The 25,114-nt window shown below is 49.4% G+C and overlaps 2 protein-coding genes across 5 annotated transcripts; both read right to left on the bottom strand.

Annotated features, from left to right (window-relative positions):
• Positions 1 to 7,427: 7,427 nt before the first annotated feature.
• On the bottom strand, positions 7,428 to 11,780 carry ITGB1BP2 (integrin subunit beta 1 binding protein 2). Of its 2 annotated transcripts, none has more exons than XM_036227288.1 (11): positions 11,169 to 11,780; positions 10,891 to 10,940; positions 10,746 to 10,802; positions 10,525 to 10,670; positions 9,792 to 9,886; positions 9,630 to 9,688; positions 9,420 to 9,490; positions 9,208 to 9,307; positions 8,827 to 8,940; positions 8,596 to 8,658; positions 7,428 to 7,969 (listed from the first exon to the last, which is right to left on the bottom strand). In XM_036227288.1, exons 1-11 carry the CDS (start codon positions 11,230 to 11,232, stop codon positions 7,622 to 7,624), a joined length of 1,167 nt encoding a protein of 388 aa, XP_036083181.1. In that variant the 5' UTR covers positions 11,233 to 11,780; the 3' UTR covers positions 7,428 to 7,621. The 2 variants fall into 2 exon arrangements, with proteins under 2 accessions (XP_036083181.1, XP_016006593.2); XM_016151107.2 differs by having other exon boundaries at positions 7,842 to 8,246.
• Positions 11,781 to 11,847: 67 nt separating this feature from the next.
• Positions 11,848 to 24,049, bottom strand: NONO (non-POU domain containing octamer binding). 3 transcript variants are annotated; one of them, XM_016150963.2, is made up of 13 exons: positions 23,927 to 24,040; positions 23,249 to 23,349; positions 18,981 to 19,140; positions 17,861 to 18,054; positions 16,401 to 16,702; positions 15,729 to 15,824; positions 15,384 to 15,580; positions 15,003 to 15,087; positions 14,474 to 14,576; positions 13,888 to 13,927; positions 13,548 to 13,657; positions 13,056 to 13,163; positions 11,848 to 12,843 (listed from the first exon to the last, which is right to left on the bottom strand). In XM_016150963.2, the coding sequence occupies exons 3-13, from the start codon at positions 19,129 to 19,131 to the stop codon at positions 12,709 to 12,711; spliced, it is 1,521 nt and encodes a 506-aa protein (XP_016006449.1). In that variant the 5' UTR covers positions 19,132 to 19,140; positions 23,249 to 23,349; positions 23,927 to 24,040; the 3' UTR covers positions 11,848 to 12,708. The 3 variants fall into 3 exon arrangements, with proteins under 3 accessions (XP_016006449.1, XP_016006439.1, XP_036082556.1); XM_016150953.2 differs by lacking the exon at positions 23,249 to 23,349 and having other exon boundaries at positions 23,927 to 24,049; XM_036226663.1 differs by lacking the exon at positions 13,056 to 13,163.
• Positions 24,050 to 25,114: the final 1,065 nt, after the last annotated feature.

The raw sequence follows: 25,114 nt of genomic DNA, 5'->3' as shown, positions 1-25,114 counted from the left end.
ATCTAGGAAAAGCCAGATAAATGCTTGATTCTCTTCCTTTATTGATGAATTTTCAAGGTACCAAATCGGTTCCCTGCCAATGAGAGGTGATATTTGAGCTGAGACATGAACGACAAGAAGGAGCCGGACTCAGGCCTGGAGGAAGACTGTTCCAGGCCAGGGGACACTCAGCGCAGAGGCCCTGAGAAGGAGCGAGCTGCATTAAGTCCAAGGAACACAGAGAAGCAGCCCAGTCACATTATTTCACCACTACCTGTGGGACCCTCTCATTAGAGACTGGATGTGTCCCTCTAAAATGCCTGTGTTGAATCCTGCCCCCTGCAATATGATGGTATTAGGAGGTGGGGCCTTTGGGAGGTGACAAGGATTAGACAAGGTCCTGATGGGATGAGTGCCCTTATAAGAGTCACGACAGACAGAGCTGACAGAGTTGGCTTTGTCTACTCTTCACCCGGCAGAGGGTCCTCCCCAGAACCCCACTGTGCCCACCCTGGGGGCTCAGCTTCCTCCCCTGGACCACCGCACTTATCTAAGAGCTTTCATGGCCTCCACGCAGCTCCTCCACCCTGCTCGAGTAACTCCTTGCTCTCGAAAAGTTTGCAATTAGGTGTACAATTCTTTTTGGTGGGAATGCATCTATATCACAACAGACATCACTGGCAAAATAAGAGTCATTTAACAGAGGGAAGCGTTTGCTGGGAAGTACTGCTGGACGCCAAGAATCCTGGCTCTGACGCTTGGTAGCTATGTGACCTAGGGAAAATCATATAACTTCCCTGAGCCTCAGTTTCCCCATATATTAAAAAAAGATAATTCTTTTAATATGCTGTCGTGAGAATTAAATGAGAGTATATATGCTCACTTCAGATTGATATATATATATATATATATATATATAATGATTTTCATAGAGACAGAAAGAACAGAAAAAATATACATCTTTATTACAGCGCTTGGATCATAGGAAAGGTTCGATAGTTTCCTTAATTTTTAAAATCACTCCTTACACCATGCCTCTTGGAGAAGCTCCAGTTTCACTGATGAATTCTACCTGCTTAAAACCTCTGTTATTGCTAAGCGCCATCCCAGAGCCACTGGGGGGTACCAGCCCGCACCTAGGACCCCCCTGCCATCTGAGAAGGGGAACCCGATACCAGGCCCCTCCAGCCAGGAGAGTCCCTGTGACCAGCCTGTCTGGAACGCAATGAGGCCCTCGTGGGTCGCCAATGGCTCGCCGGTACAGCGCCTTCCCAGACAACTTTTACATCTCACACGACCTCACCTGCGACCTTGGTGGGACTCCTAGGTACACTGCCTTTCACGTCACCCAGATCAGTATCTACCTCCCAGTTACCCCACATGCAGTGTTACTGTCTCTGTGACCTCCCCCCCACGCCTCCACCGTCCTCTCTTCCCGTCTGCCTCCAAAGTCCCAGCACACTGCTAGAAAGAGGACCGAGAGGACCAGTAGGAATTCCTGCTGACCCATTTCAACTTGGCCCTTGCAGCTGCTCGGCAACCCTGTTATTTGTCTCGAACATTCCCTGGCACTCTCCCGCAGGGGCTGTTCCGACCTTCCTGTTTCTCCTTAAACTGCAAATTCCAATCTCCCTGCTTCTACTTCCACCACTTCGTATTAGATTCTTTCATCAGATTTTAAGTGACCCTCCCGTCACAGATCAGGAATATCTGCTCCCTTCCAGCCCTGTCCTCTGGCCACCCAGTTCCTCTCCTGGGAAAGCAATCAATGGACGATCTGTTTCCCCCTTCAGAGAAATTTTGTGACTCTATGAGCAAAAGTATGGAGAAGAGGGAACTCACACTGGTCCCTTTTATCGAGATTATTCTCTTTCATATTAAAGATAAGTAGGATTTGGATAGGTGGAGAGCAAGGAGATGATATTCCAAGCAGAGGAAACAACCCGGGCAAAAGCATAGAGGCGGGAATGAATAAGATATATTTAGAAAACAGGGTACAGCAAGCAGAATGATCCCCTGAGAAATGATCCCAGCTGCTGCCTCAAGTGTTACCTCTCCTTTCCCAGCGCTGACTTCAGCCTGACCATCCCTCCCTGCCTGTCCTGCTCCACATACCAGCAGAGTGGAAATCTGACACTGCGTGGCCCCTCACCCGTCCCATCTTGCCTGGACTTCTGTTACTATTTATTGAGCTTTGACCCCAACCATCTGTTTCAGTCCTGATAAAGAGGTCCTAGCTCCTTCCTGAGTCACTCCCCAAACCAGAAACCTTCCATTTCTCTGGTCCCACAGACAGTTACCCATACCACTGAAAACTGGACAATGAATAAAGGGGATGCGTTGTACAGATATTATTGATTTTACCAATATATACAACAAACAGAGATCAAGGAAACATGTAAACTATACAACGGAGCAAAACCCAGACTGAAACTCTACCGAAAAACAATCTGATTTCCTCATCAAAAAATTATAAGGAAAATAAGAGATGAACCTTTTGTTAAAAGTGACATATAACACATATCCACCAATGACGATGTGTGGACTTTGTTTGGATACTGATTCAAACAAAAAAAAATCTGTAAAACAGTCTTTGGACATTCATGAAAGCGTTGGAAATTGAAATACAGACTTGGCATTTAATATATTAAGGAATTATTACTTGTTTGTTTTATGTGTGCTAATGGTATTACAATTGTGATTTTTTTTTTAAAAAAGGATCCTTACCTTTTAAAGATACGTACTGAAACTTTGAAGAATGAAATGATATCACGTGTGGGATTAGCTCCAAAATAATATGGCAGGGAGGAAACAGATGAAACAAGAGGACCCAAGAGTTCAGACTAGTTGTAGCCAAGTAGTGACTGGGGATTCGTTATACCTTTCTGTCTACTTTTGTACAAGTATTCAATGCTCTACAACGAAGTTTTAAAAAGATGTTACTGAATTGTCAAGCATCTGATGAAAGCCCGCGGGTGTTCCTCTGAGGGAGTGGAACAGGAGGAGCTGGAATTTGAGAAGAGGAAGGTCGGAACAGCCTCTGCGGGAGAGTGCCAGGGAACGTTCGAGACAAATAACAGGGTTGCTGAGCAGCTGCAAGGGCCAAGTTGAAATGGGTCAGCAGGAATTCCTACTGGCCCGCTCGGTCCTCTTTCTAGCAGTGTGCTGGGACTTTGGAGGCAGACGGGAAGAGAGGACGGTGGAGGCGGGGGGGGGGGGGCGTGTAACTGGGAGGTGGTTACTGATCTGGGTGACATGAAAGGCAGTGTACCTAGGAGTCCCACCGAGGTCGCAGGTGAGGTCGTGTGAGATGTAAAAGTTGTCTGGGAAGGCGCTGTACCGGTGAGCCACCGGTGACCCACGAGGGCCTCACTGCATTCCAGACAGGCTGGTCACAGGGACTCTCCTGGCTGGAGGGGCCTGGTGTCGGGTTCCCCTTCTCAGATGGCAGGGGGGTCCTAGGTGCGGGCTGGACCCCAGTGGCTCTGGGATGGCTCTTAGCAATGACAGAGGTATTAATCAGTAGTCATGTGACCTCAAAAAAGCTATCTCCTTCTCTGAGCCTTGGTTTCCTTACCTGTAAAATTTTGGGGCAATGCCTACTTCATGGAGCAGGTGTGCAGATTAAGTGAAATAATGTGGGTAGAAATGCCCAGAACAGTGTTATCCCATATATGAGCGGTCCCTAATCTTTTCAACCCCAAGGACCGGTGCTCCTATGAGAATCTAGTGCCTGAGGATCTGGGGTGGAGCTGAGGTGCTGATGCCGGCGCTGGGGAGCGGCTGCAGATGCAGATGAAGCTTCGCTTGCCCACCTGCCGCTCACCTTCTGCTGTGCAGCCTGGTTCCTAACAGGCCACGGACCACGGGCCGGTACTGGTCCGCCACCTGGGAGTTGAGGACCTGTGCTCTACATGATAGTTTTCTCCCTCAGCAGATGAATACAACAGCCCTTAATCCTGAAGCTAATGCAATGTTATGGTAAACATGTTAACACGTTATAGACTAGCAAAATCTGATTGTCAAGAAAACCCTATTTTCTTACTGAAACATTATAAAATTAGACATTGGAGATGTATCCCTCCTAAGCAAAAAACACCCCAACTTTCCTAATAGGTGGAAGTGAAAGCTTCTGGTGAACAGGAAGAGGAGGAGGAGGGGTACCAATCATAGCAAACACTTATGTAATACTTACTGTATGCCAGACACTTCCAGATGCATGTTAGCTATTATTACTATACCATGCAGATCTGGGCCTCAAAGGAGAGATGTGCCATAGAGACAAAATTGTGTGTCCTCTGTGTGCAGGTGGCACTTGAAGTCTTGGGCATAAATGAGTGTCCAGAAGAGAGTAAGCATAGAACTGAGTCCTGAGGAACTTCGTCATTGAATGGTGGGGGCAGGGAGCCTAGGAAGGAGACTGAAAGGAATGACCAGACATGTAGGATGACAACCAAGGGGAGCGATGGGTCATTGAAGCCGACGTGTGAAATATATTTCCAGGAAGAAAGCATCACAGGTATCAAATTTTGCTTGACAGATCAAGCAAGATGGGGCCTACAAGTTTCCATTGGACTTGGTGACTTGGTGGCTAATGGTGACCTTATCACCACAGATCGAGGGGCTTGGAAGTCAGATTGAAGTGTGTCGTAAAGGGATCGTGAAGAAGGAAATGGAAATATCGTTATTTCAAGGAGTTTAGTTATAAAGGAGAGAAGGGCGCTGAGTAGTAGCTAGAGAGGGATGTGAACTCAAGGGAAATCGATTTTGTAAATTGGAGAGACTTGAGCATATTTACATGCCAACGAAAACATCCAATGAGAAGGAAAGGTCAAATAAGCAGGAAAGAGAAAGAATAATTCGTTGTGTACGGTTTCTGGGAAGGTGTGAGGGGATAGGATACAAAGCACACTGGGGAGAAATGAGAAGTGTAGAAGGAGGTAGGAAAAGGATTTGTGCTAATGTGAACAAACGTGTAGGTCTCGCGGTGCGAGGCGGGGCATTAAATAAGATAACGTATGCAAAGCACTTAGCATAGTGCCTGGCAGGTTAGTTTGTATCAGGAATGGTTGCTATGGTTATCATTGTGATTATTAATATTATACACCTGCTTGAAACCTTTTTACATTTTAAGCTTTGGGCTATGTAAAATGAGGTAGTACACTACATTCTTAATGCTATAGATTTGAAATTTTACATATCAACTTTATATAAAAGGGTTACTTGAACTTTTTGATTCTTCACCTCCATCCTCTCCTGGATTTCTGGGTAGTTGCTGGTCCCCTGATTTTGATAAGAAGATAGAAAAAAAGTTGTACATTTAATATTTGTGCACTTTCTGCACTTTTCTATATGCATTTTACAGTTCTACATAGTTTTAATTGTCCACCAAAACCCCAATGGATGTCGACTCACTCATGGAAAAATGACCTTGATAGTGAACTACTGCCAGGGTTCAAAAGGATCTGAAGGGTTCGATTCAAGGGGAAACTTTATTTGCACTTCAAACTGAGTAACAATTGTGAAAATCCTGGAGGTTCTGGAAGCCTCTTTACCTCTGGTCTGCTACATATCCCCGGACTCATTCCCTAATGTCCCCTCATCTCACCTCAGTCTCCAAATACTCAGCCACACTATGTTGTGATCCCTCACCTTTGCTGCCCCTGTCCATTCTCCCACCGCCATCTTACTCCTAGCTCCCAATGTGACCTTCTGCTCCTAGAGGCTGAACTGAGAGAACAGCGTGCTATGAAAAGAACTTGAGATCATCTGAGGTTTGGTGAAATTCCTAGTTCCATGTCTCATTGTTTGAATCTCTCAGATTCTTGGCCACGCCATTGAGTAAATTTGACTCGAGGGAGACTCAGAAAAGAGTCTCCTCTGATTAAGAATCGACATTTAAAAAGAAAAGACCTATATGCCTTTTTAACTCTCTTTGAAATCATGTTCAAAATCCTCGATCTAGAATTTTAGGCTCCTCCCAATCTAGCCACACCCCACTTAATGTTTTTGTCCCCTCCCTTTAACATACCCTCTTATATGTCAGCAGTGGTTACAAGCAGCAAAGGGACTGCGTTGAGTCTTTTAGAGTGACCATGTGCTATTTGGGAATTAAAATTAAAACAAAAAGTAAAATAAAACAATCTTCTTGCCCCATCCTGGTTCTCCCTCTCTTCCATACTCATCTCATTCTTCATATTTCTGTTCAAAATGTATTTCTTAACCCTCACATTTAGGGTCAATTGTGTTTCAACGAGGGTGCCAAGAAAATTCAATGGGGATAGGAGAATCTTTTCAAAAAATGGCGCTGGGATGGCTGGGTATCTGTGTGCACCAGCGTAAAGTTGGACCCCTGCCTCATATCACATACAAAAATTAACTCAAGATGGATCAAAGACCCAAATGTAAGAGCTATGACCATAAAACTTAGAAGAAAAACAGAGGAGCAAATCTTCATGAGCTTGGATTAGACAATGGTTGCTCCGATATAACATCAAAAACATAAGAAACCAAAGGAAAAACAGATAAACCGGACTTCATAAGCAGTAAAAAGTTTTATGTATCAAGGGACAGAGTGGAAGAAGATATTTGCAATCATGTATCTGACAAGAGCCTTGTCTCTAAAATATATTTTTAAAATATACAACTCGGTAAAAAGACAAATCGCTCAATTAACAAATAGGAAAAAATAAGCATAGATATTTTTCCAAATAATAAGACACAAATGGCCAATAAGCAGCCCATGTAAAGATGCTCAATATCTTAGCCATCGGGGAAATGCAAATTAAAACCGCAATGAGATTCCACGTCACATGCAGTAGGAGAGCTAGAATCAAAAAGGCAAGTAAGTGTTACTGAGGATATAGAGGAACTGGAAGCCCCTGATGCAGCTGGTGGGAATGTAAAGTGCTGCAGCCTCTTTGGAAAACGGTGTGGCAGATCCTCAAACAGTTACCTTGGGACTCAGCACTTCCGCTCCTAGGTATATACCCAAGAAAAATGAAAACATACGTGCCCGTGAAAACTTATGCGTGAACGTTCATAAGAATATTCATGAGAGCCGAAAGTAGAAAGCAACCCAAATGTCCTTCAGCTGAAGAATAGATAAAATGTGCTGTCACTCGGTGACATATAAAAAGGGAATGAAGTACTGATAGATGTTACGACATGCGTGAACTTTGAAAACATGCTAAGTGAAAGAAGCCCATCGCAAAAGACTGCAGACTGTATGATTCCATTCACAGGAAATATCCCTGAGAGGCAAACCCAGGGACGCAGAGTACAGATTAGTGGTTGCCTAGGGCTATGACTCTGGAGAGACGTTGGGAGGGACTGGCAAGGGGCACAGGGTTTCTTTTCAGAGTGATGAAAATGTTGTAAAATTTATTGTGGTTGTACAACTCTGAATATACTTAAAAACACTGAATTTTACACTTTAAATGAGTGAATCGTATCTCAATAAAGCTGTAAAAAATGTAGTTCCTCTGAGGAGCCTTCCCTTTCTACCACGGTCCACACTAATTTCTCCAATCTCTCAAGTCCTACGGCTGTTAAAAACGGCACCGCACAATTCGCACTCAGTTTAATGACCTGTTACTCTCTATTGTTATTTCGTGTACATTAGCCTTGACTTGTCTGTCAGCTAGGCTAGTTTTCCGAGGAGGAGCGAGTCCGTCTCCTGTTTCTCAGACATCTCTAAGCCACCTGGCACATAGCTGGGCCAGAGAAAGTACGCGGCAAATACCTGACAGTTGTAGAGAACAGACTGAACGTGCACGTGCTGGTTGTCACGTGCGCATGGAACACACACAGAAGTTGGGGGGATGCACACGATCTCAGCGAGGTGACAGAACGACACTATGTGAAAGCGCAGAATACAAGATTTATTTAGGGGGAAAAAACAGCATGGTTTGGACACTTTTGTTCTCTCCTCCTTCAGCCTCCTGCTGCCCAGTATCACATGGCCAAGCATATCCTGGTCTCTGAGATCCTAAGAGAGTCATTGAGGTCCTGTGTAGACACGTGACTGTCTGGTGTCACTATTCCCCCATCGCTTCCTCCTCTTCCTCCTCCTCTGTCCAGCTCAGATCATCATCTGAGTCCTCAGATTCTTCCTCATCCATCTCTAACCCAACCCCCGCCCCGGCCTTCTCAGCTAGTGCATCGGGGTGCTCCAGCTGGGCCCAGGAGCCTGGGTCAGCCTTCACCAGGGAGATTTCAACCCGAGATGGCATCAAGGAGACAGAGCTCTGCTCCACGTTTATAACCTGAGGAAGAGGGAAAGATAGAGGAACACAGAAGAAAGAGAAAGTGAGGAAATCAAAGGAAGGGCTTGGGGTCAGGGTGGGTGGCGATGAATGACAGAGAAGAAAATCAAAAAATGGAAGGCTGGGGGAAAGATGGTCAAATAAGACAATATAGTAAGGGAGAGAGGAGGAAAGAAAGGGAGAGGGAAGGGGGAAGAGAGGGAGAAAGAGAGAGAGGGCGAGGGAGAGAGAGAGAATCCGAGCGAACGAGGAGAAAACCTCCACGTTCTCGCGCTACGACTCCGTCCCTCAAGACGCCCTCTGCCCACGCGTCCGCCCCCCCCCCCTCGCAGCCCTCGTCTTCACTTACCCCCCAGAGCTTCACCTGCGCCTGGAACACACGGTTCCCATCAAACACGACGTGGATGTGCAGCTGAGAGCAAAGAATGACAGGGGCAGTCACAATCCCAGGTCGGAAGCTGTCACTACGACACACGACCAGGCCGGAGCCATGAGCCCGACATCCACGGGTCAGCCAGGTAACCCTGACCGAGCACGGGGACAGTGGCACCTCCATGCTGAGGGCCCGGACGCTGCTCACCTCGGTCTGACTGGCCTTCACCCAGTTGAACGCAGGCAGTGGGATCTGCCCATACACAGTCACCACCACCAAGGACTCTGTCTGGTGCCAATCGTGACGGCAAGATGCTGGCAGCTAAAGAGAAGATGGGAGAAGTGGGTGGAGAGATGAATGCTTAACCCGAGGAGAGTCCTCAGGTGTGTGCGGAGGAGAGATGGCGGGGCCTGAGATAGTCACGCCACCTCCCGCAGCAAGGCCTCTGGGCTGTGGCGGGATAAGGAGCGGAATCTCGTTTGCGCAGCACACAAGGGGGATGGAGAGAGCTTGGCCGCGAGGCGCAGTGGGGAGAAACGATTTCTGGAAGTGGCCTCTCATCACGAGTTCAGGAACGGTGGGGCTTACCTGCCGCGTCCAGTCATGTCTACCCACTTTGCATCCCGGCTGCGCCAGGAAGGCCCCGAAGTCCAGGGTCTGAATGCCACAGCAGCTCCAAGACTTCATCCTGAGGTGAAGGCCACTCAGCACAGCTCCTCCATGTCCCCACAAGCCCCCGCTCCCATCTCAGTCAAACTTGGCAGAGAGCTGTCCCGCAGCCACCCGGTCCCCACCCTCACCCCTCGTGGAATCGAGGTGCTCCTGGGTGGTAAGTGCACGGGGCAGCATCGCTCTCGGGACCTCGGTAAACCTGAGACAGACCACAGAGAAGAGGGACAGCGTCAGGTCACTGTGAAGTCCACCCCACGCAGCCTCCGAGCCAGACCCAGTCACCCACGGGAGCCGCGCCCCTCGCCCACAAGCTGGAGCCCCCACGAGCTCTCACTCACAGCGTCACAGCCGGGATTCTGGCAGCTGGAACCAGTCCGAATCAGACTCCTGTCAAGTCCTGGGCGGGGGAAACAGAGTCAGGAACCCGCCCATTCCTCCCGCCCAAGGGCCCCCTTCCTGAGTTCGCTCTGCGAGGCCTGTCCCACCAGGCACCCACTTACCGGCCCCGGGCTCCTGGTCTAACTCCTTCTGTTCCAATGCCACCTCCAGGGCTTGGGATATATTTAGTGGAAGCAGCTTTGGAGGCGACTCTGACCTAGGGGGTATGGGTGGGGTGACTTCGTTCTGACTCATTAACCGGGGCCAACAGCTCCAACCCTCCCCCGGGTGCCAGGTGCCGATGGAGCCCGAGTCTGCTGCCACTAAGCAGCAACCGCGCGGCCCGTTTTCTTCTCTGTGTGCACCCCAAACCCCTGACCGTGGGGGGACAGAGTTGCATCATTTCCTCTTCTTTTTCATCTAATTAGGTGTGGACCGAATATGACTTTCTTCTGCTGCTCATCCTAGCTCCGCAAAATTCACTTACTCTGCAGCCGATACTACTGCCAACACTACTACACCCTTTTCTTGACATAAAACTTATTTTAAAGCTCTTTTCCAAAAGGGAAAAAAAATCAAGTCATCCCCAACCACCCCCCTTGTATTATAACTAAGTACGGATCCAGGGCTGCTGTCTGCTCACACTCCAAACCCCCAGCCCATCGGCCTGCAGCCCCTTACAATAAGCGTGACTCCCAGACACAGGACCCCTGCTGTGGCACACGCCAAGCCTGACGCCTGGCCATCCTCGCTTGCGTGCCTGCTCCCCAGCTCCCAAACCCCAGTGACCCATTAGTCAGTCACTCCTACAAAGCTCCATTAACATAGGAAAAACCCAGAGATCCCTTCCTTTACTTGGGCCTCTCCCGGCGCAAAGTCTCTGCTGACTTTGGAATGGTAGTCGGGGGTTTTTGCTCCTGAAGCGAACTGCTTGTGGCTGGGTCCTCAGGGCGAGGGGCGTCAGGTTGCTTCTCGGCACAGTGTGGCCCCACAATGCAGCCCTGGTCCAGAGGAGGAGAGAAGCATGAGAGATGGACTCCCGTGGGCCGCAGAATCTAAGGAAGTCGGGAGTTTACCTTGATGTTTAAGAACTCAGAGAAGTCTACAGTTCGCTTCCGGCAGCAGGACCAACCCTGGGGACAAGAGACCCAGCTCAGCTCAGGTTCCAGGGTGTATCTCCTTGGGGAAACGCTCTTGCTACCATCCCCAGCTACGCCTCACCTTAAGTGCATCGTGGAAGATTGGGACCCCGGGGTGATGGCAACAGGCATCTGTGAATACCGGTAGAAGGGTCAAGGAGGGAAGGGTGCCCGTGCCCAGGTTTACACACTTATATTTTTTTCCATATAAAAAAAAAACAGTGAAGACTGACGATCACCCAGACCAGTTAAGCTGAGGCGGGCATGCGCGATTTCTCTCTCTACCCCTTGAAGAGACTGTCCACGGCCAACCGCCCGCCAGCACCCCAAGAGCCCCCTGGCAAGATCCAGATTACTCACCAGGGAGGTTGGCACCGGGGTCAAAGCGCTGCCCACAGCCTTTGTTGTGGCAGAGCAGAGACATGGAGGCGTTGGGAGGATTACTGAAAGGGTATTTCAAGGAGCCTGGCTGCCGAGTGGGGCACACCTCTCAGTCTGCAGGCTTTTAGCTGCCCGCGAGGGCCAGCTGTGTCTATCTTTAGTTCGGGAGGCGGCCACCTCCTAACATGGGCAAGGGAACGTCTTTGGCTCTTCCCGGCCAATGGGGACAGCTCAGGAGGATTTCGGCTCTGAGGCTCGAGAAAAGGAGCAGGCAGCGCAGGGCTGGGGCCTGGGGTGAGGTCAGCTCAGCACCGCTGAGGCACTTTTAGGTCGACCGCGGTGTCAACCCTGACGGGCCAGCAGCTGCCCAGGAACAAGTGCCAACATGGAGACCCCTCCCGGCTTGGCGAGGCTGCCCGATCCCTCTGGCCTATCTGACCTTGTGGGGCAGCAGCCTTCCTCCATCCTCAAGTAACGTGTACCATCGCAAGCATGAACCTGGGTCACTTCAGCCATAGCATGTGGCCACCCTCCAGACAACTGATGCTTTAGGCCAAGGGGCACAAAGGGTTGTCCTCCTGGGGCGCAGTGCTCCTGCCAAGGCAGAATGGCCCTCCCTCCCTCCCGCCCCCAACCCCCGCAAAAATCACACAGGAAATTAAAAGGCTTAAAATGTATTTTAATAAGTCGATGCTGCATGACTGCTCCATTTCTCAGAAAAACTCCAAAGGTATCAGGGACAAACCAAACGTGGTACACCAATAAAAAATGCACAGCGTGACTACCTAGGATAGGCAAGGCTGAGGGCCACTGTCCGATCGACTGCACCAGGCCTACCAAAAAAAAGCTATGAACAGCAACATCAGACACAAAAGGGCCATTCCTGGGTCGTCCTGACCCAAGAAAATGAAGGCGGCAACTTAACAAGATTTTTTAAAGGTGTACTAAAATGAAAAGCTCTAAGAGAAAATGTCTTCCTTGGGACATGGCGGGGGCAATACATGGGCTATAACAGAACCGTATGTATGTTATCAGTGACCGCTGCGGACATTTGCCTGAATTCCCACCTGGGAGTGAACGGAGGGCAAGGCCAAGGTCATTGGGGATGCGCGGGTGCTGGGGTATGCCTGGCAGTGTCGCCGGGGCGGGGGCTGAAGAGCGAGAAGGCATGTAGGACGGGACGCGCAAAGAACGGAATGATCAAGATGAACGGGGCTCTGACTGAAATGAATCCTTTTTGCCACGACTCCCCCACCTCCTGACCCTCCCAAATCACTTGGGAGTTCAGGAGCGCACCACATGATTCGCTGAGTTAGACGACATACCACACGGAATTGATTGATTCGGCAGACACCGCCCCTCCCTTGCCCTCTGCCTCCAGCGTACTCCCTGGAGTGGACAGGCAGGGAAGACCTAACTACTGGGAGGGATCCCTAACACTTTTCCAGGGTAGAATTCTGGCTAGTCCAAAAAGGGTCCTTCTCTTAAGGGTTCTGGGAAACTAGACACTGCAATTTTATTAGTATCGGCGACGTTTGTTTGGAGCGAATTCCGCTCCGGGAGCCGCACGGTTGAACGCAGGGGGGGTTCCACCAATTGCCCCGATTCCTTCCATTGTAGCTGCTTGGCCGAAGCGTTCGGTTGTTGGCGGGGTCTTAAAGAGAAGAGGAGGACAACGTGACAATAGAGCCTAGGTCCTAAGCTTCCCACCCATCAGCAGTCCCTCCCTCAGAGGCCATCTCCACCCAGCTGTTCAAGGCTCCTGATGCTAGAGGCCTCTGAGCCTGTTCAGGATTGTAGCACCCATCCCCGGAAGGAAGGCTGCCAGAATCGGGGACCCCCGCCCCCCCACCGTCCCGCCTTTACCTTTTTATCTCTAGTCTTATCTGCTAAACAACGTGACGTACGAAAATCCCAGGATGGGTGCGTTGTAGCCATATCCTTTTTGCCGGACAAGGGCAAGCAACCCGAAGCCTATCCAGTTTGAACATTTTGACATTAGAACTAAAACCACCACCAGACTGAATGAGCCATAAAGCCTTTTGGCTTCACATCTCTGTTATGTGTTAATGTCTAATCTTCATTATCTTCCCTCCAAAAACGCGTGTGTTTGACCCAGGATAGTAACTAAACCGTCAGACAGGCCCATCAGAGGCATCTGCCCAACGCCTAAGTATAGTTAGAGACTGGGTTTGCACGAGATTGAAAGATAAAAATCTCGAGGTGACATTTAATGGGTAACAGTCATCCTATTGACTGACAACCGGAGCCAAACCGTGGCCAGGCCCGGGAGTGTGAGGGCAAAGTCCTTTGTCCTGTTAGCGTGTAGAGCTACCGTAAGGCCCTGCAGTGTATTACCAATCCCAAGGTTCCGTCTGGCATCATAGTGGCCGGTCCTGGAGGAGCTGGGGTACCAGTCGGCACAGGAGCAGGGGGCATGGCGCCTCTGTTATTTATGCCCATGGCACCTAAAGCAGAGTCGTATGATCAGTACAAGGAGCAGAGATGATCAGTATCTTTGTTTCAAAGGAAACAATTCAACGACACCTCTGGACGAAGACGTTACACCCCAGCCCCAAATCACGGTGCTCCCAGAAATGTCAACCCGTTAAATCTGGACCAGGTAAAAACAGCTACGTAGCTTGCCCGAGATGAGACAAGAGGGGAACTCAGAGCCACTAACCTCCCGGGGCCTTACCTCCCATGGCCATCTGGCCCATGCGAAGTTCCTGCTCTCTCTGAAAAACAAAAACCACTGAAGACAGTCCGAGACGGCACTGCCTTCTCCCACAATCCACTGACGACCTCGCACTAGGGAAATCAGACAGAGCGGTGACACACCCCAAGGGCACTGAGACCAAGGTGGGGAACGCCAATGACAGTGCCTCGCTAGGAGTGCAGTGAGTTCAAGGTTGGAGCTACTAGGACACAAACGAGAAGCCTCCTATTAGGAACAGGAGAGCTGAAAGGAAAGGGGAAAGGCAGGCATCGTCCTCTAAGGCTTGGCCTGGACAAGCATCGTGAGGACAACGGAGGACTGGTCCAGGCTGCCACAGGACTGGATCTAGCTCGTCTTGCAGCCCCAGCTTTCCATCCTAAGTTGCCTGTAGAGCGAGAGGAGCCCCCCATCAAACCTTCCCTTCCCTTCCTACAAATTCTCAGAGTGTCACGGAAGGGGAACACGGACGGGAACCTGGCGTGTCCTACAGCCTCAGCGGACAGTTCACAGCGCGTCTGCCTATCATGACTGGCCTGGCACGTCATGCACATGGAAAGACATATACCGCATCGGGGAAGGCTCCCTTAAATCCTTCCTGCTGTCGCCGCATCATTTCTTCCTGCTGTCGCCGCATCTCCTCCTCACGGCGCCTGCGCTCCTCCTCCTGCCTGGAGTCAGCAAGGTGTTTAAGCAGAGGCACTCCGGCCCCTGAGCGGCTCAGCTTAGCAGGGGGCTCAGCCGAGGTGGCGATCGAGAGCCCACCAAAAACTCTCACCGCTCTCCAGAAAGTCAGTGTCACGAGTGCCTAACCCTACAGCAACTCGCACGCATCCGCCAGGGGAAAACGCTCTCCTTTCCCAAAGGAGCCTCGTGAGCCCGGTAGAAAGGCGGCTGCTCTGTCTCTACTGCCGCCCAGATCCGCGGGCCGCTGACACGCCTCCCCTCCAAAGGCAGAACTTAGGCAGCAGCGGGGAAAGGTCTGCCAACGGCTTCCCGCACGTGCGAGTGCGTGAGGCGGCGCGGGCATGGGAGGCAGAAGGGAGACGTCACCTTTCGGAGCTGTCAGAGAAAAGGCGTCAGCGAGAAAGAGGTACCTGAGCTCCAGCTGCTTCCGTTTTTGCACTTCTTGGTTGTGCAGCTCTTCCATCCTCCGAAGCTCTTCCTGACGCCGCATCAAATCTAGAAAAAAAATGGCGCAGTCGAGAGTATGCGTCATTCTCTCGTGGGCCAAGTAACTGTCCGTAATCACAGATCCAGAAAGCAAAGGGGATCTGATCTCTGATCCCAGAATGAAGCCAAAGCCACCACTGCCCTCTCTGCGCAGAGCCCGGTCCCTCTGCCACACCTCCAGGCTCAACGACAGACTTCAGACACTTGATGGAGAGGTCTGGGCTTTTCCCTCCCGATCGCTACAAAGGAACCCCGAAAATGACACAGGCTGCCCTTCCGGTTTTTGGGCCGCAGCCTGTACTCACCCTGCCGCATTAACATGACCTGGTGCTCGTGGCGAGCAGCCTCCATCTCCATCTCCAGCTTCTCGCGCGCCTCCTTGATGTTGCGGTCCACCTGGTCCTGCTGCTGCTTCTCCATCTCGATGAGCGCCTTCCAGCGCATGGCGTACTCGTACTCAAAGGAGCCCGGCTGTGCGAATCTGGGCGGCTGCTCTCGCTCCCTATGGACGACATTCCGGGGTTACTAGGGCCGTGTCCGAGACCCCCCTGCCCCAACTCAGCAATGCGCTCCCCTTTTCACACGTTCCTGGACAAGGTGCTTTCAGAACACGCAAGCACTTAATGGAGGACTGTGTCGGAACCACCTACTTGTGAAACTGCTGGTTCTTTATGACCAGCTTCTCCGGAAGTCCCTCTTCATCATCTAACTGGTCCATGGGCTCCACGGTCACAGGGCGAGGAAATCTGGGATAAGAAAGCATCTGAGCATTACCCATGCCAGAGCCCACCCCGGGCTGCCTCCCACATCTGCCGTGACACAGGGAGCCAGTTATGGCTCGGGCCTGGACAAGTTGGCAAGCTTCTGAAGCCACTGTTCTATCCCATCCCCAGTCATGGACTCCTTTTGGTGGCATAATGTGGAACCTGGGGTGGACAGGGTCAGGTCAGGCTCCGGACCTCCGAATACAGCTTTAAAAATCGGTCCAAGCATGTGGTCAATGCAGCCTACGTGTCTGCTGTCTAGGGCGGCCCAGAGCACTACGCGGAACAACGCGAAGATGCCGCATGCGCGAAGCGGCTTCTCAGTTACAGAACTTCCAGGGGAACGTTTAACATGGACTGAACGACCTAGTGCAGGATCAAAAAGGTTTACTTCTCAATCCTCGCACACTTGCAAAAATTTAAGATTATGCCCAACGCCCTGCCAGAAGGGTGACATGGCCAATCACCAGTCTGGCAAGACCATGGGAACGGGGCTCCTGGAGGTAACTGACTGCCGGGCATGGGCTGAGGCTGAGCCACCAATGACCCCTCACTCACGTGGTCAGCAGGAAGGAGCCTTCGCTGCATCTGTCCAGAGCCTTCCGAGCAGCTGGCTTGCCTGAGAACTCCACGATGCCTTTGCCTGAGGGCCTTCCCCGATCATCCACGATGACCACGGCCCTCTCCACCTGGCCGAACACAGAAAAGGCTTCCTCCAACAGTTCGTTGGACACATACTGAGGGAGGTTCCGGACCGTAAGGGACGCACTGTGGCAGGCGAAGCGCACGCGCAGCTGCTTCCCACGGAGCGGCATGTTGTCCAGCTCCACTTTGGCTATCTCTGCTAGGGTCCGTGTTTCCTGAAAAGCAGGGGGACGTCAGAATTATCTCACTTTGGCAGAGCGACTACACTGCCATCAAGAGTCCAAAGCAGCACAGCTCAACACAAAATGTCTCCAAAAAAGAACCTGGACAAGCAGCATATGAAGAAACAGGGACAGACCGGAAGAGTGGACTCATGTTCCGGTAACTCTCGGGTTAGCCTAACTGCTCTGATGGCCTTGCAGTAAGCCAACTGGGAATCCTAGAAGTCCATCCCACTCACACGGTCACCGGGACTGCAGGGTATTCTCCCAAGTGGCAGCAGATCATCTGGACAATGACAATCAGGCTGAAACCTACCCTCCTATGATACAGTAGGCAGAATATTTTCATTGCAGCTAGTTATCTAGTTTAGCCAGAATCACTTATACCCTCCACCCTGGAGGTCCCCCAGAGAAAATGACTCGCCTGTATAGTCCTGAGTGAGTGAGAGATCGGGAAGGAAAACTAGTTCTGCCCATATCACGCTCCTCGTTTATGTAGACAGATAATCCCTAGAACAGCCTCCTCCCACGTTTCCTAAATCGAATCAGGTTTTTACACGACATGCATTTAAAAATGGTCACATGATAAATGTTACGTCATGTGTATTTGAGCCCAATTGAAAAAAAAAAGACAGAAATAAAACTGTCCCATCATGGCTCTAAAGTCTGAAGCCAGACAGTGCACATGGCTCTGCAATGATATACACCTTGACCATTACTAAAATAAAAACCTGTTTTCCTTCTCTTCTGAAAAAAAATCTAACATACGAAAATGTTTATGAGGTGAAAATAGGGGAAGAGCATAGAAAAACAAGTTAACTCTGAGTTGATAATCACTGAAACAGAGCAGCACATGCAGGTTCATTATGTTACTGTCTACTTACGTAGGTTTAAAATTTTCTAATTAAAGCAAAAAAGTTCCAAAGGGCATACTTTAGCCTGAGTATCTCAGACAGATAAACCTATCATGCCCTTGAAACAAAAACCTGTAAGTGAAAACATAATAAAGTTGGCATTTTTTTGTCCCGTTCCACCAACTACAAGCACAAAGCTTTAAAGAAACAGACCACCTGAGAAGTACTAGCTGCCTAATGTCCCACAGCCATCATTCTCCAGCTTCGCGGCCTTCGCTATGAACCTGCAGTCACTTACCAATCGGATAAAGCCAAAGCCCTTATCCTTATGAATGAAGACTTCGCCCGCCTTCCCATATTTTTCAAATAGCTTCCTCATTTCCTCCTCAGTGATATCAGGAGGGAGATTGCCCACAAAGAGCCGGCTACGCTGGGTGAAGGTCTTCTCTCCTGGTTTCCGAAAATTCTTCAGGTCAATAGTCAAGCCTTCATCTGAGAAAAAACATGCCATCACTCAAAAGATAGGAGACAGAGATTTACGGTCATTCTCAAAGAGCTACAATAGCTGCTAGATTAGGAAACCTAATTGCTGCAGAGAAGTCAAATGCCATGTCCCCACGCACTCTATCCGCTACCCACCTATCATTAATCTGCACCTCAGAAGGGGAAGGCAGTGCCAGGGATCTGGGGGGACTTCTCAACAGCTCTACTGAGGGTCGGGAGCCGACCTGGACTGAGTCAGACACGGACAGACAAGACAGGAACTACTGGCCAAAGAGAAAATGAAGCAAGTCAAGGAACTCTACGTGAGAAGGGATCCGATCTTTAAATGTAAGACATGAGTGTGCGATTTTCCTACTCTGCGTAACCTTAACAATTCCCACTCTTGCAGGCTTCCGTAACAGACTGAAAAAAAAATGAGTTAGGAAAGGGCAGTCTTTGTAGAAATCTGCAAATCAAGAGGGCTGAGGTCTGTTCGCACACAATAGGTGTTAGGCGCTCAAAGTTTACCACTTCAAACATGGGCTGGCTTATGCCCCGGGCTAAATGCATTAACACTGGGTAGCAGACCATTTCTCCATCCTGTCTTAAAGACTTGTTCTGAATCTTCCCTAAGACCAGCCATCTGCTGACTACCTCCGAGCAACCAAGCTCTGAGGTAAAACATGCAGATGTCTGCTTAGGGGCAGACTGTGCCAACACAGCCCGGCAACCTGAACACGAAGGCCGTCCCTGCAACACACGTCTGCTCCTTGGTTCTAGCGAATCAGCCTTTTTCTATTCTGAGAAGTAGTAAGAGGTAAATAAGAAAAGAAGAACAAAGACCTACTCCTTTACGGTCCCAAAGGACTCATCTAAAACTGAGCCCATTCCCCAGAGGGAGCCCGCGACTACCCCATCGCTTGCCACATACTCACTCTGGCTGCTGGCTTGTTGCCCGTTCGCGGGTATCGGAGGCGGCGGCGGCTGCTGCTGCTGCGGCTGATGGTGCGGCTGGTGGTGATGCTGATGATGCTTCCTGGGAGCATGGTTCTGCTTCTCCAAGTTAAAGGTCTTATTGCTCTGCATTTTTGCACCCTGCCAAGAAAATGTGGACTGTCAAACACGGTGCTGAGGAGGCAGTCGGCCACTTCCTGGCGACTTACATGCCATGAATCACCTTTGGTGTCCTGGCTTTGCCAGATCCGAACAACTGGGAACTTCAAACAAGTATGGCAACATGGAAAAGCAAGCGGGCATTATTAGCAGCTGCGTCGCATAGAAACCCAACAAGTACCGGCCGAGAACGGCTTGCACTAGACTGGCCTGAGCAATCTTTCAACTCGATTGCTTTATACGCTACTAGGAAACAACCCCCCTCCCCAACCAATCTAGCCCCGAAACTCTGGCCCTATCATAACATTAAAGCTCATTTACAAAGCATGATTATTGAGACAGGTTCTAGTTATCCCAAGGACGAGATCGCAGATGTCTTGCTCTTCCCTGGCACCTGCGCAGTCCTAGCCCCCTGCGGGTCAGACAGCAGGCAAGTCCTAGTCCCCGTGGCCTTGATCCTGTTTAGGTTTGACACGCGGTCCTGCACTACTTAGTAAGCTACTTCTGCACGGTTCCTCAGGCTGTTATAAAAGGGATAATAATAAGGTGGCTATGAGAATTAATTAATACGTGAAAACACCAGTTCGGTGCAATAAACACCGTTATTAATCACAATGGACCGAAAAATAGCTACCAAATACAAAATGATGACTATACAATGGTTCTAAACTGCAAACTTTCTAACTGATCAGATTAACTTGGGACAGTCTTCCTCATCCAAGGACATTCTTCAGTAAAGGAAATAAAATAGCAAAGTCAATTCCAAGTCCATTCCCCTGAACACAAGACTCTCTGGTCAGAATTTAGCTGAAGATGCAGAACAGGACCTTTTCATGAACAGAGCAAGTTATATTCCTTAGATGAAACAATTTGACAAAGGCTTGGTAAGTCAGATGATTGATATCATGAGAATACTTTTACAGGTATAGAAACTTTCCTAATATATTTTGTATCACATCCGACCCAAACTAGAAATATCAATGCAATTATGAAACATGGTACCCGAAAGTTGTTTGTGAGACAACAGGTAACAAGAGCCATGGAGATGTTCCTATTCCTTAACTCGGGAATCCCAGTCCTAGAAATTTATTCTGCAGATGTAACTTTAAAAATTAAAAATCACATCCATGACATAGTCACTGTAATGGCGTTTATGTTAACAATAAAATTTATGAAGACTATGTAAACATGAAAAATAATGCTTAAAGAAGGTATGTTTTTTTTTAATGCATGAACATAGAAAAGAAACAGAAGACAGACAAAAAGGAAAACTGTCCGGCTTGTAGACTATTGATATTTTTTTACTGTCATTTTTACTAATTCACTCAGCAAATAAATCTCACTGACTGCTTGCTATTTGCCAGGCACTATTCTAGGTGCTGGGGACTCAACAATGAACCCAGCAGACTACTGCCCCCAGGGGAGCTTACCTACCGGGGAGCCTACCTACTTGAAACAATATACATAATAATCGACAGTACTTAAAGGTTAAGTGTTACAGGAAAATAAAGGCAAAAAGGAGGGGCAGGGAAAGTAAGGGAGTGGAAGGAGAAAGGCAGCAATTTTAAGCAGTTGTGAGCTGAGCCTCCCTGAAAAGGGGCTATTTAAGCCCAGACTTCAATTTTCATCAATTTTACATTTCTCATTAAGGCACCTATTACAAGACACATCTTTATTATAAAGATCTTGAACTATTTTGCAATTTGCCTTGTCTATGACACATGACCAACACTTTTCAGTCACTAAATCTTCAATTGTTAGAGGACACAGCTCGCAGCTGTCAACCAAGCTCCTGCTGTGTTGGACCCTTGGGTTTCTAATTCTTCACCATTAGAAATGAGACTCAGAGCTAAATCTTGGGGCACAGCCCAGAGTAAATATTCCTCCCATAATTTCCATCTTTGTTTCTTTACCTTCCCAAACATACATTATCAGGTCAAGGACCGCGGGTCACAGCGCACCACTGTGTATTTAGCTCATCATTTGTAGTGTCAACGCCATTATAATTTTTAACAGCTACACTGAGTCTGTGTGGATTACACTCATTTACTGAACGACTCACTACCACGAGCCATTTAGGTTGTTTTCTGTGTGTTCCTATTACACGGTTGCAGTAAATATCTCCTTGCTTATAGCTTTCTGTTTATCTCCTTAGGATACAAATGGAATAATTAACTCTATCTTTGTGACTTTGGCTACATAGTGCAGCACTGTATTCTCAAAAAGTTGTAATAACTTTAAAAGCGATGAATAGGTGTAGCGGTTGTCCGGGATATGGAACACCTTTAAAAACAAAAACAAAAAAGAAATCATAATTTTCAAGTAAGATACATAAAAGAAAACGCAAACAAGCAAAATGTAAAGTCGGCCCCAGCCAAGGTGGGGGCGGGGTAAGGCAGGCATTAGAACCAGACCTTTTCCTGTTTAAGTCCCAGGTAATCTCCACCCCCCAAAGTGGCCCAGGGCAGAAACTGCAACCATCTCCACAGCCATTTCTTCAACTAGTTCTTTTTATCTTCTTACTTCTGGCGAGAAGCCCAGGAACCATTTTTTTTTCCTGCAGCCTCCCAGGCCCCAGCCTCAATACCTCACATCCCATTCAGGAATCCACAATTTACATTGCACGTTAACATAAATCATTAGAGAGATCCCCTCCAAATGAAATATTACAAAGTCTATATTTACATCTTAACCAAACTTCATTCCACTTCTAAAAGGGCATTTTGCAACTTTTGAGTAGAACTGACCTCCCTCCTTGAGGATAAAGTGCTAGCATGTTCTAAACCACCGAAGATTACTTTAAAGGAGGTTTATTTTGGACTTGGGGAAAGTACAGCCTGATAGTGAAGGTGATAATACAACAGCTTTATCGACCATTATGTTCCAGGCACTGTGCTAAGTCTGCATTATCTCATTTAGTACTCGCAACTATTATTCTTATGGATAAGAAAAATGATGCCCATCCAAGGTCACACAAGTGTGAGGGAGCAGAGCAGAGAATCTCACTCATCACTGTACTAGCTTTGTCATCAAACTCAGCTCAATCTCAGAGTTTCAGAGTCCGGCAAACTTATTACCCACGTCACCTAACTCCCGAGCCTGTTTCCTCACCTGTAGGATGGGGATAACAATTTCTAACTCACGGGGTTATTTTAAATACTAAATGATAAATGAGATCATGTATATATAAGACACTTGTTCCTGCTGGCAGCCACTGCCCTTACTTCTACACAAGGTAGGGGCTGCTGTTAGACGAATTTCATGTTAACAGTCTTTCTCCACTCCTCTCGATTCTACCAAAAATCACTTTTTTAAAATAAATGTCTCCATAATGCTGATCTTCACAATCCCTCCCTTCAGGTGCTCCTTTCCCAAGCAGGCATTCAATCCTCAAAGAGCACTGTCGCTATCTTCTTCTGATGATGATGACCACCAGTATCATCTGGAAATATGTGCCAAAACCTAAGTGATAAAGTCACTGCCCCATAACCATGGGGCCTCTAAGAGAACAAAGCACAAAGAGAAGCAGCAGCAGCAGCAGCAGCAAGAATTTCTGTCCTAAAGAACAGCCCAGCTTAAGGGCTGGCTTGATAGGAAATATTTGCTGCTGGCTAAGACAGACCACCAGGCACCAGAGTCACACGAACACTTAGGTAAGGGCCCCCCATGCTACATCACACACATCTGCAACCTAAGTAAACGTCCCCTTCATTTTAGAGACAACCATCAACTTTTTCAGGTGGAAACTAGGGAAATCTGGCAAAAATCTACCCGCCCTCAGGCCGCGGGACAGGAATCAGCCTGAGGCTGTGGAGCCCGCCACCCACCCGACCTGGTCATTTCCAGTTCTCTAAGAGTTTCCTAGGACCTTTCATCTAACGACAAGGAAGTTGGACAAAGACAGGATAAATCTAGCCAAACTTATCAAATAAAGACAAGCACTACAGTAAAAAAATGTAAATTTTCCATTTCAAAAGGAACTGTTTCTTAGTATAAGTGCCCCGCAAGGTATCCTAAAAGAGAAAAATCGATGTCCATGTGAAATTCGGAACAGGGCGTCCGGCATTGTCTGGCTACCCCCTCCACCTACCTCAACCTAGATGGAAGATAGCAAAGTGCCTCCCCGTCGTCTCTACCCTCGACTTCTCCGTTAAGAACACAAAGAAAGGTGTCGCCTTACGACAATCGTTTCTGCAAAGCGGAAAATACTCGATAGGAAATCCATACACTGAAGTTTCACATTTTCAGAGTGATGGTGCGCATGGGTTGGGCAGCCAGGCAGCCAGACCAAGAAAAGGACCCACAGGAACCCGACGAGGGAAGCGGCGGGGTCCCGCCGAGCAGATGAACTTCCCGGTTAAGAGTTTCGACAAAGAAATGTCGCTCAGGGGGCCCACCCCGCATTCGGAGCCCAGGGCCTCGCGGGGCACCCGACAAAGCGGCTCGGGGCGGCGGGACCCCACGGCCCGGGGCGCAGGGCCGGGCGCTCACTGTCAAGGCTGGGAGCCGAGGCCAGGTGGCACTAAGAAACGCGGAGAGAGAGCAAGGGTCACCAGGGTCCAGCGGGAGGCGAGGGCAGAGGGAAGGGCCCGCGCGGGTGGGCCGGGGAGGCCGGGGGGCGGCGGGGACAAGGCCTCAAGGGGCCTGGGGACGAAGGGGCAGCCTCCCTCCAAACGCAGCCTCGCCCGGGCGAAGCTCTTCTTTCCCTGATTGTCCCGAGGGGGCCTAGTCCCCTCCCAGGCAATAACTGAGTCGTCCCCAAACTCACCCTCTACCGACTCTTCTCTCCTCGGAGTAACGGCGACGCCACACGGCCTCTACCGTCCCAAGAAAAGAGCGCGCGACCGCCGGAAGCGAGACGATGGAGCTCGGCGCCTCCCCAGGGGTGCAAGCTGCCGTCCGCGATTGGGTATCTGACCTGCTAATCAGCATTGATCCCCAGAGGCGGAACCAGTTTTCCGCCATTTCCACGATCCTATTGGCTACTGAACGCGAAAGACTGAGTTCGTGTGAACGACAGATGGGGACAAAGAGCGCGGGTCTGGGTCCAGTGCGCACGCGCTAGCCACTGTCGGCTCCGGACCGAAGGGGAAGGGGGGGGAGGGGGATGGAGGCTCGGAAGGAGAGACGCGAACGGACTAACGGAAAAGCTGAAAGCCCAAGTGACGGGAGGGGGAGCGGCGAGGGACAGAAGGAAGGGAGAGGAAAATGGAAAGAGAGGGAGAGACGGAGACAGAGCCGGGGGTAGGGCGGGATGCGCGCGTAGGCGTGCTCCGAGGCGCCCTGCACTGCGCCTGTGCGAGGAGCGAGAGTAACAATGTCATTGTAGTCGGTGTACTAGATCTAGCCTTTTCCTCCTGAAAAAAAAAATGCCCCGCCATGTTTCTTTTTTCACACTTCCTCATGAGGGCTTGCACTCCGACACTCCATACTCGATCAGGTTGCTAGTTGCTTCTCCTGCTCCCGGGGCTGCTCGCGAAACCCACCTGAAATAGTCTTCGCTACGGTGATGGTGATGCTTGTGGTTCTGGTTCTAGGGGTGGGTGGGTCGGAGAGGGAGGATTGATACTTGATTCATTCTGCGATTACACAGAATTGGAGCCAGCACCCTCATTTCCATGGTAACCAGGGAACCCAGCAGTCCAAACACTATTGTTACTACGATTTACAGAGTTTCAACAGGTGTCATCATTGCCATGGATACATTGTAGGCCTCCAGATCGAGCGATTCTGTGTTCTGTAGGGCAGCAATCAAGCAATCACCTTCGTTTTGCCCTAATACCTGACTCACGAGCCCTGTGCTTAATCGAGAGCTACAGGGCTCAACTGATAGGTCTCTGTAGTTAATCCCCACTCACTAATTCACACTCAGGGTTTCAGAGTGTCCCAACTGGCTCCACCTTACGTGGGGACACGGTGCACTACATTCACACTGTCCAATAGAACCTGCTGCAGT

Source organism: Rousettus aegyptiacus, unplaced genomic scaffold, assembly GCF_014176215.1.
Source record: "Rousettus aegyptiacus isolate mRouAeg1 unplaced genomic scaffold, mRouAeg1.p scaffold_m13_p_9, whole genome shotgun sequence".
In the NCBI taxonomy this organism is placed as follows: Eukaryota; Metazoa; Chordata; class Mammalia; order Chiroptera; family Pteropodidae; genus Rousettus; species Rousettus aegyptiacus.
This window is presented reverse-complemented; position numbering and strand designations above follow the sequence as displayed.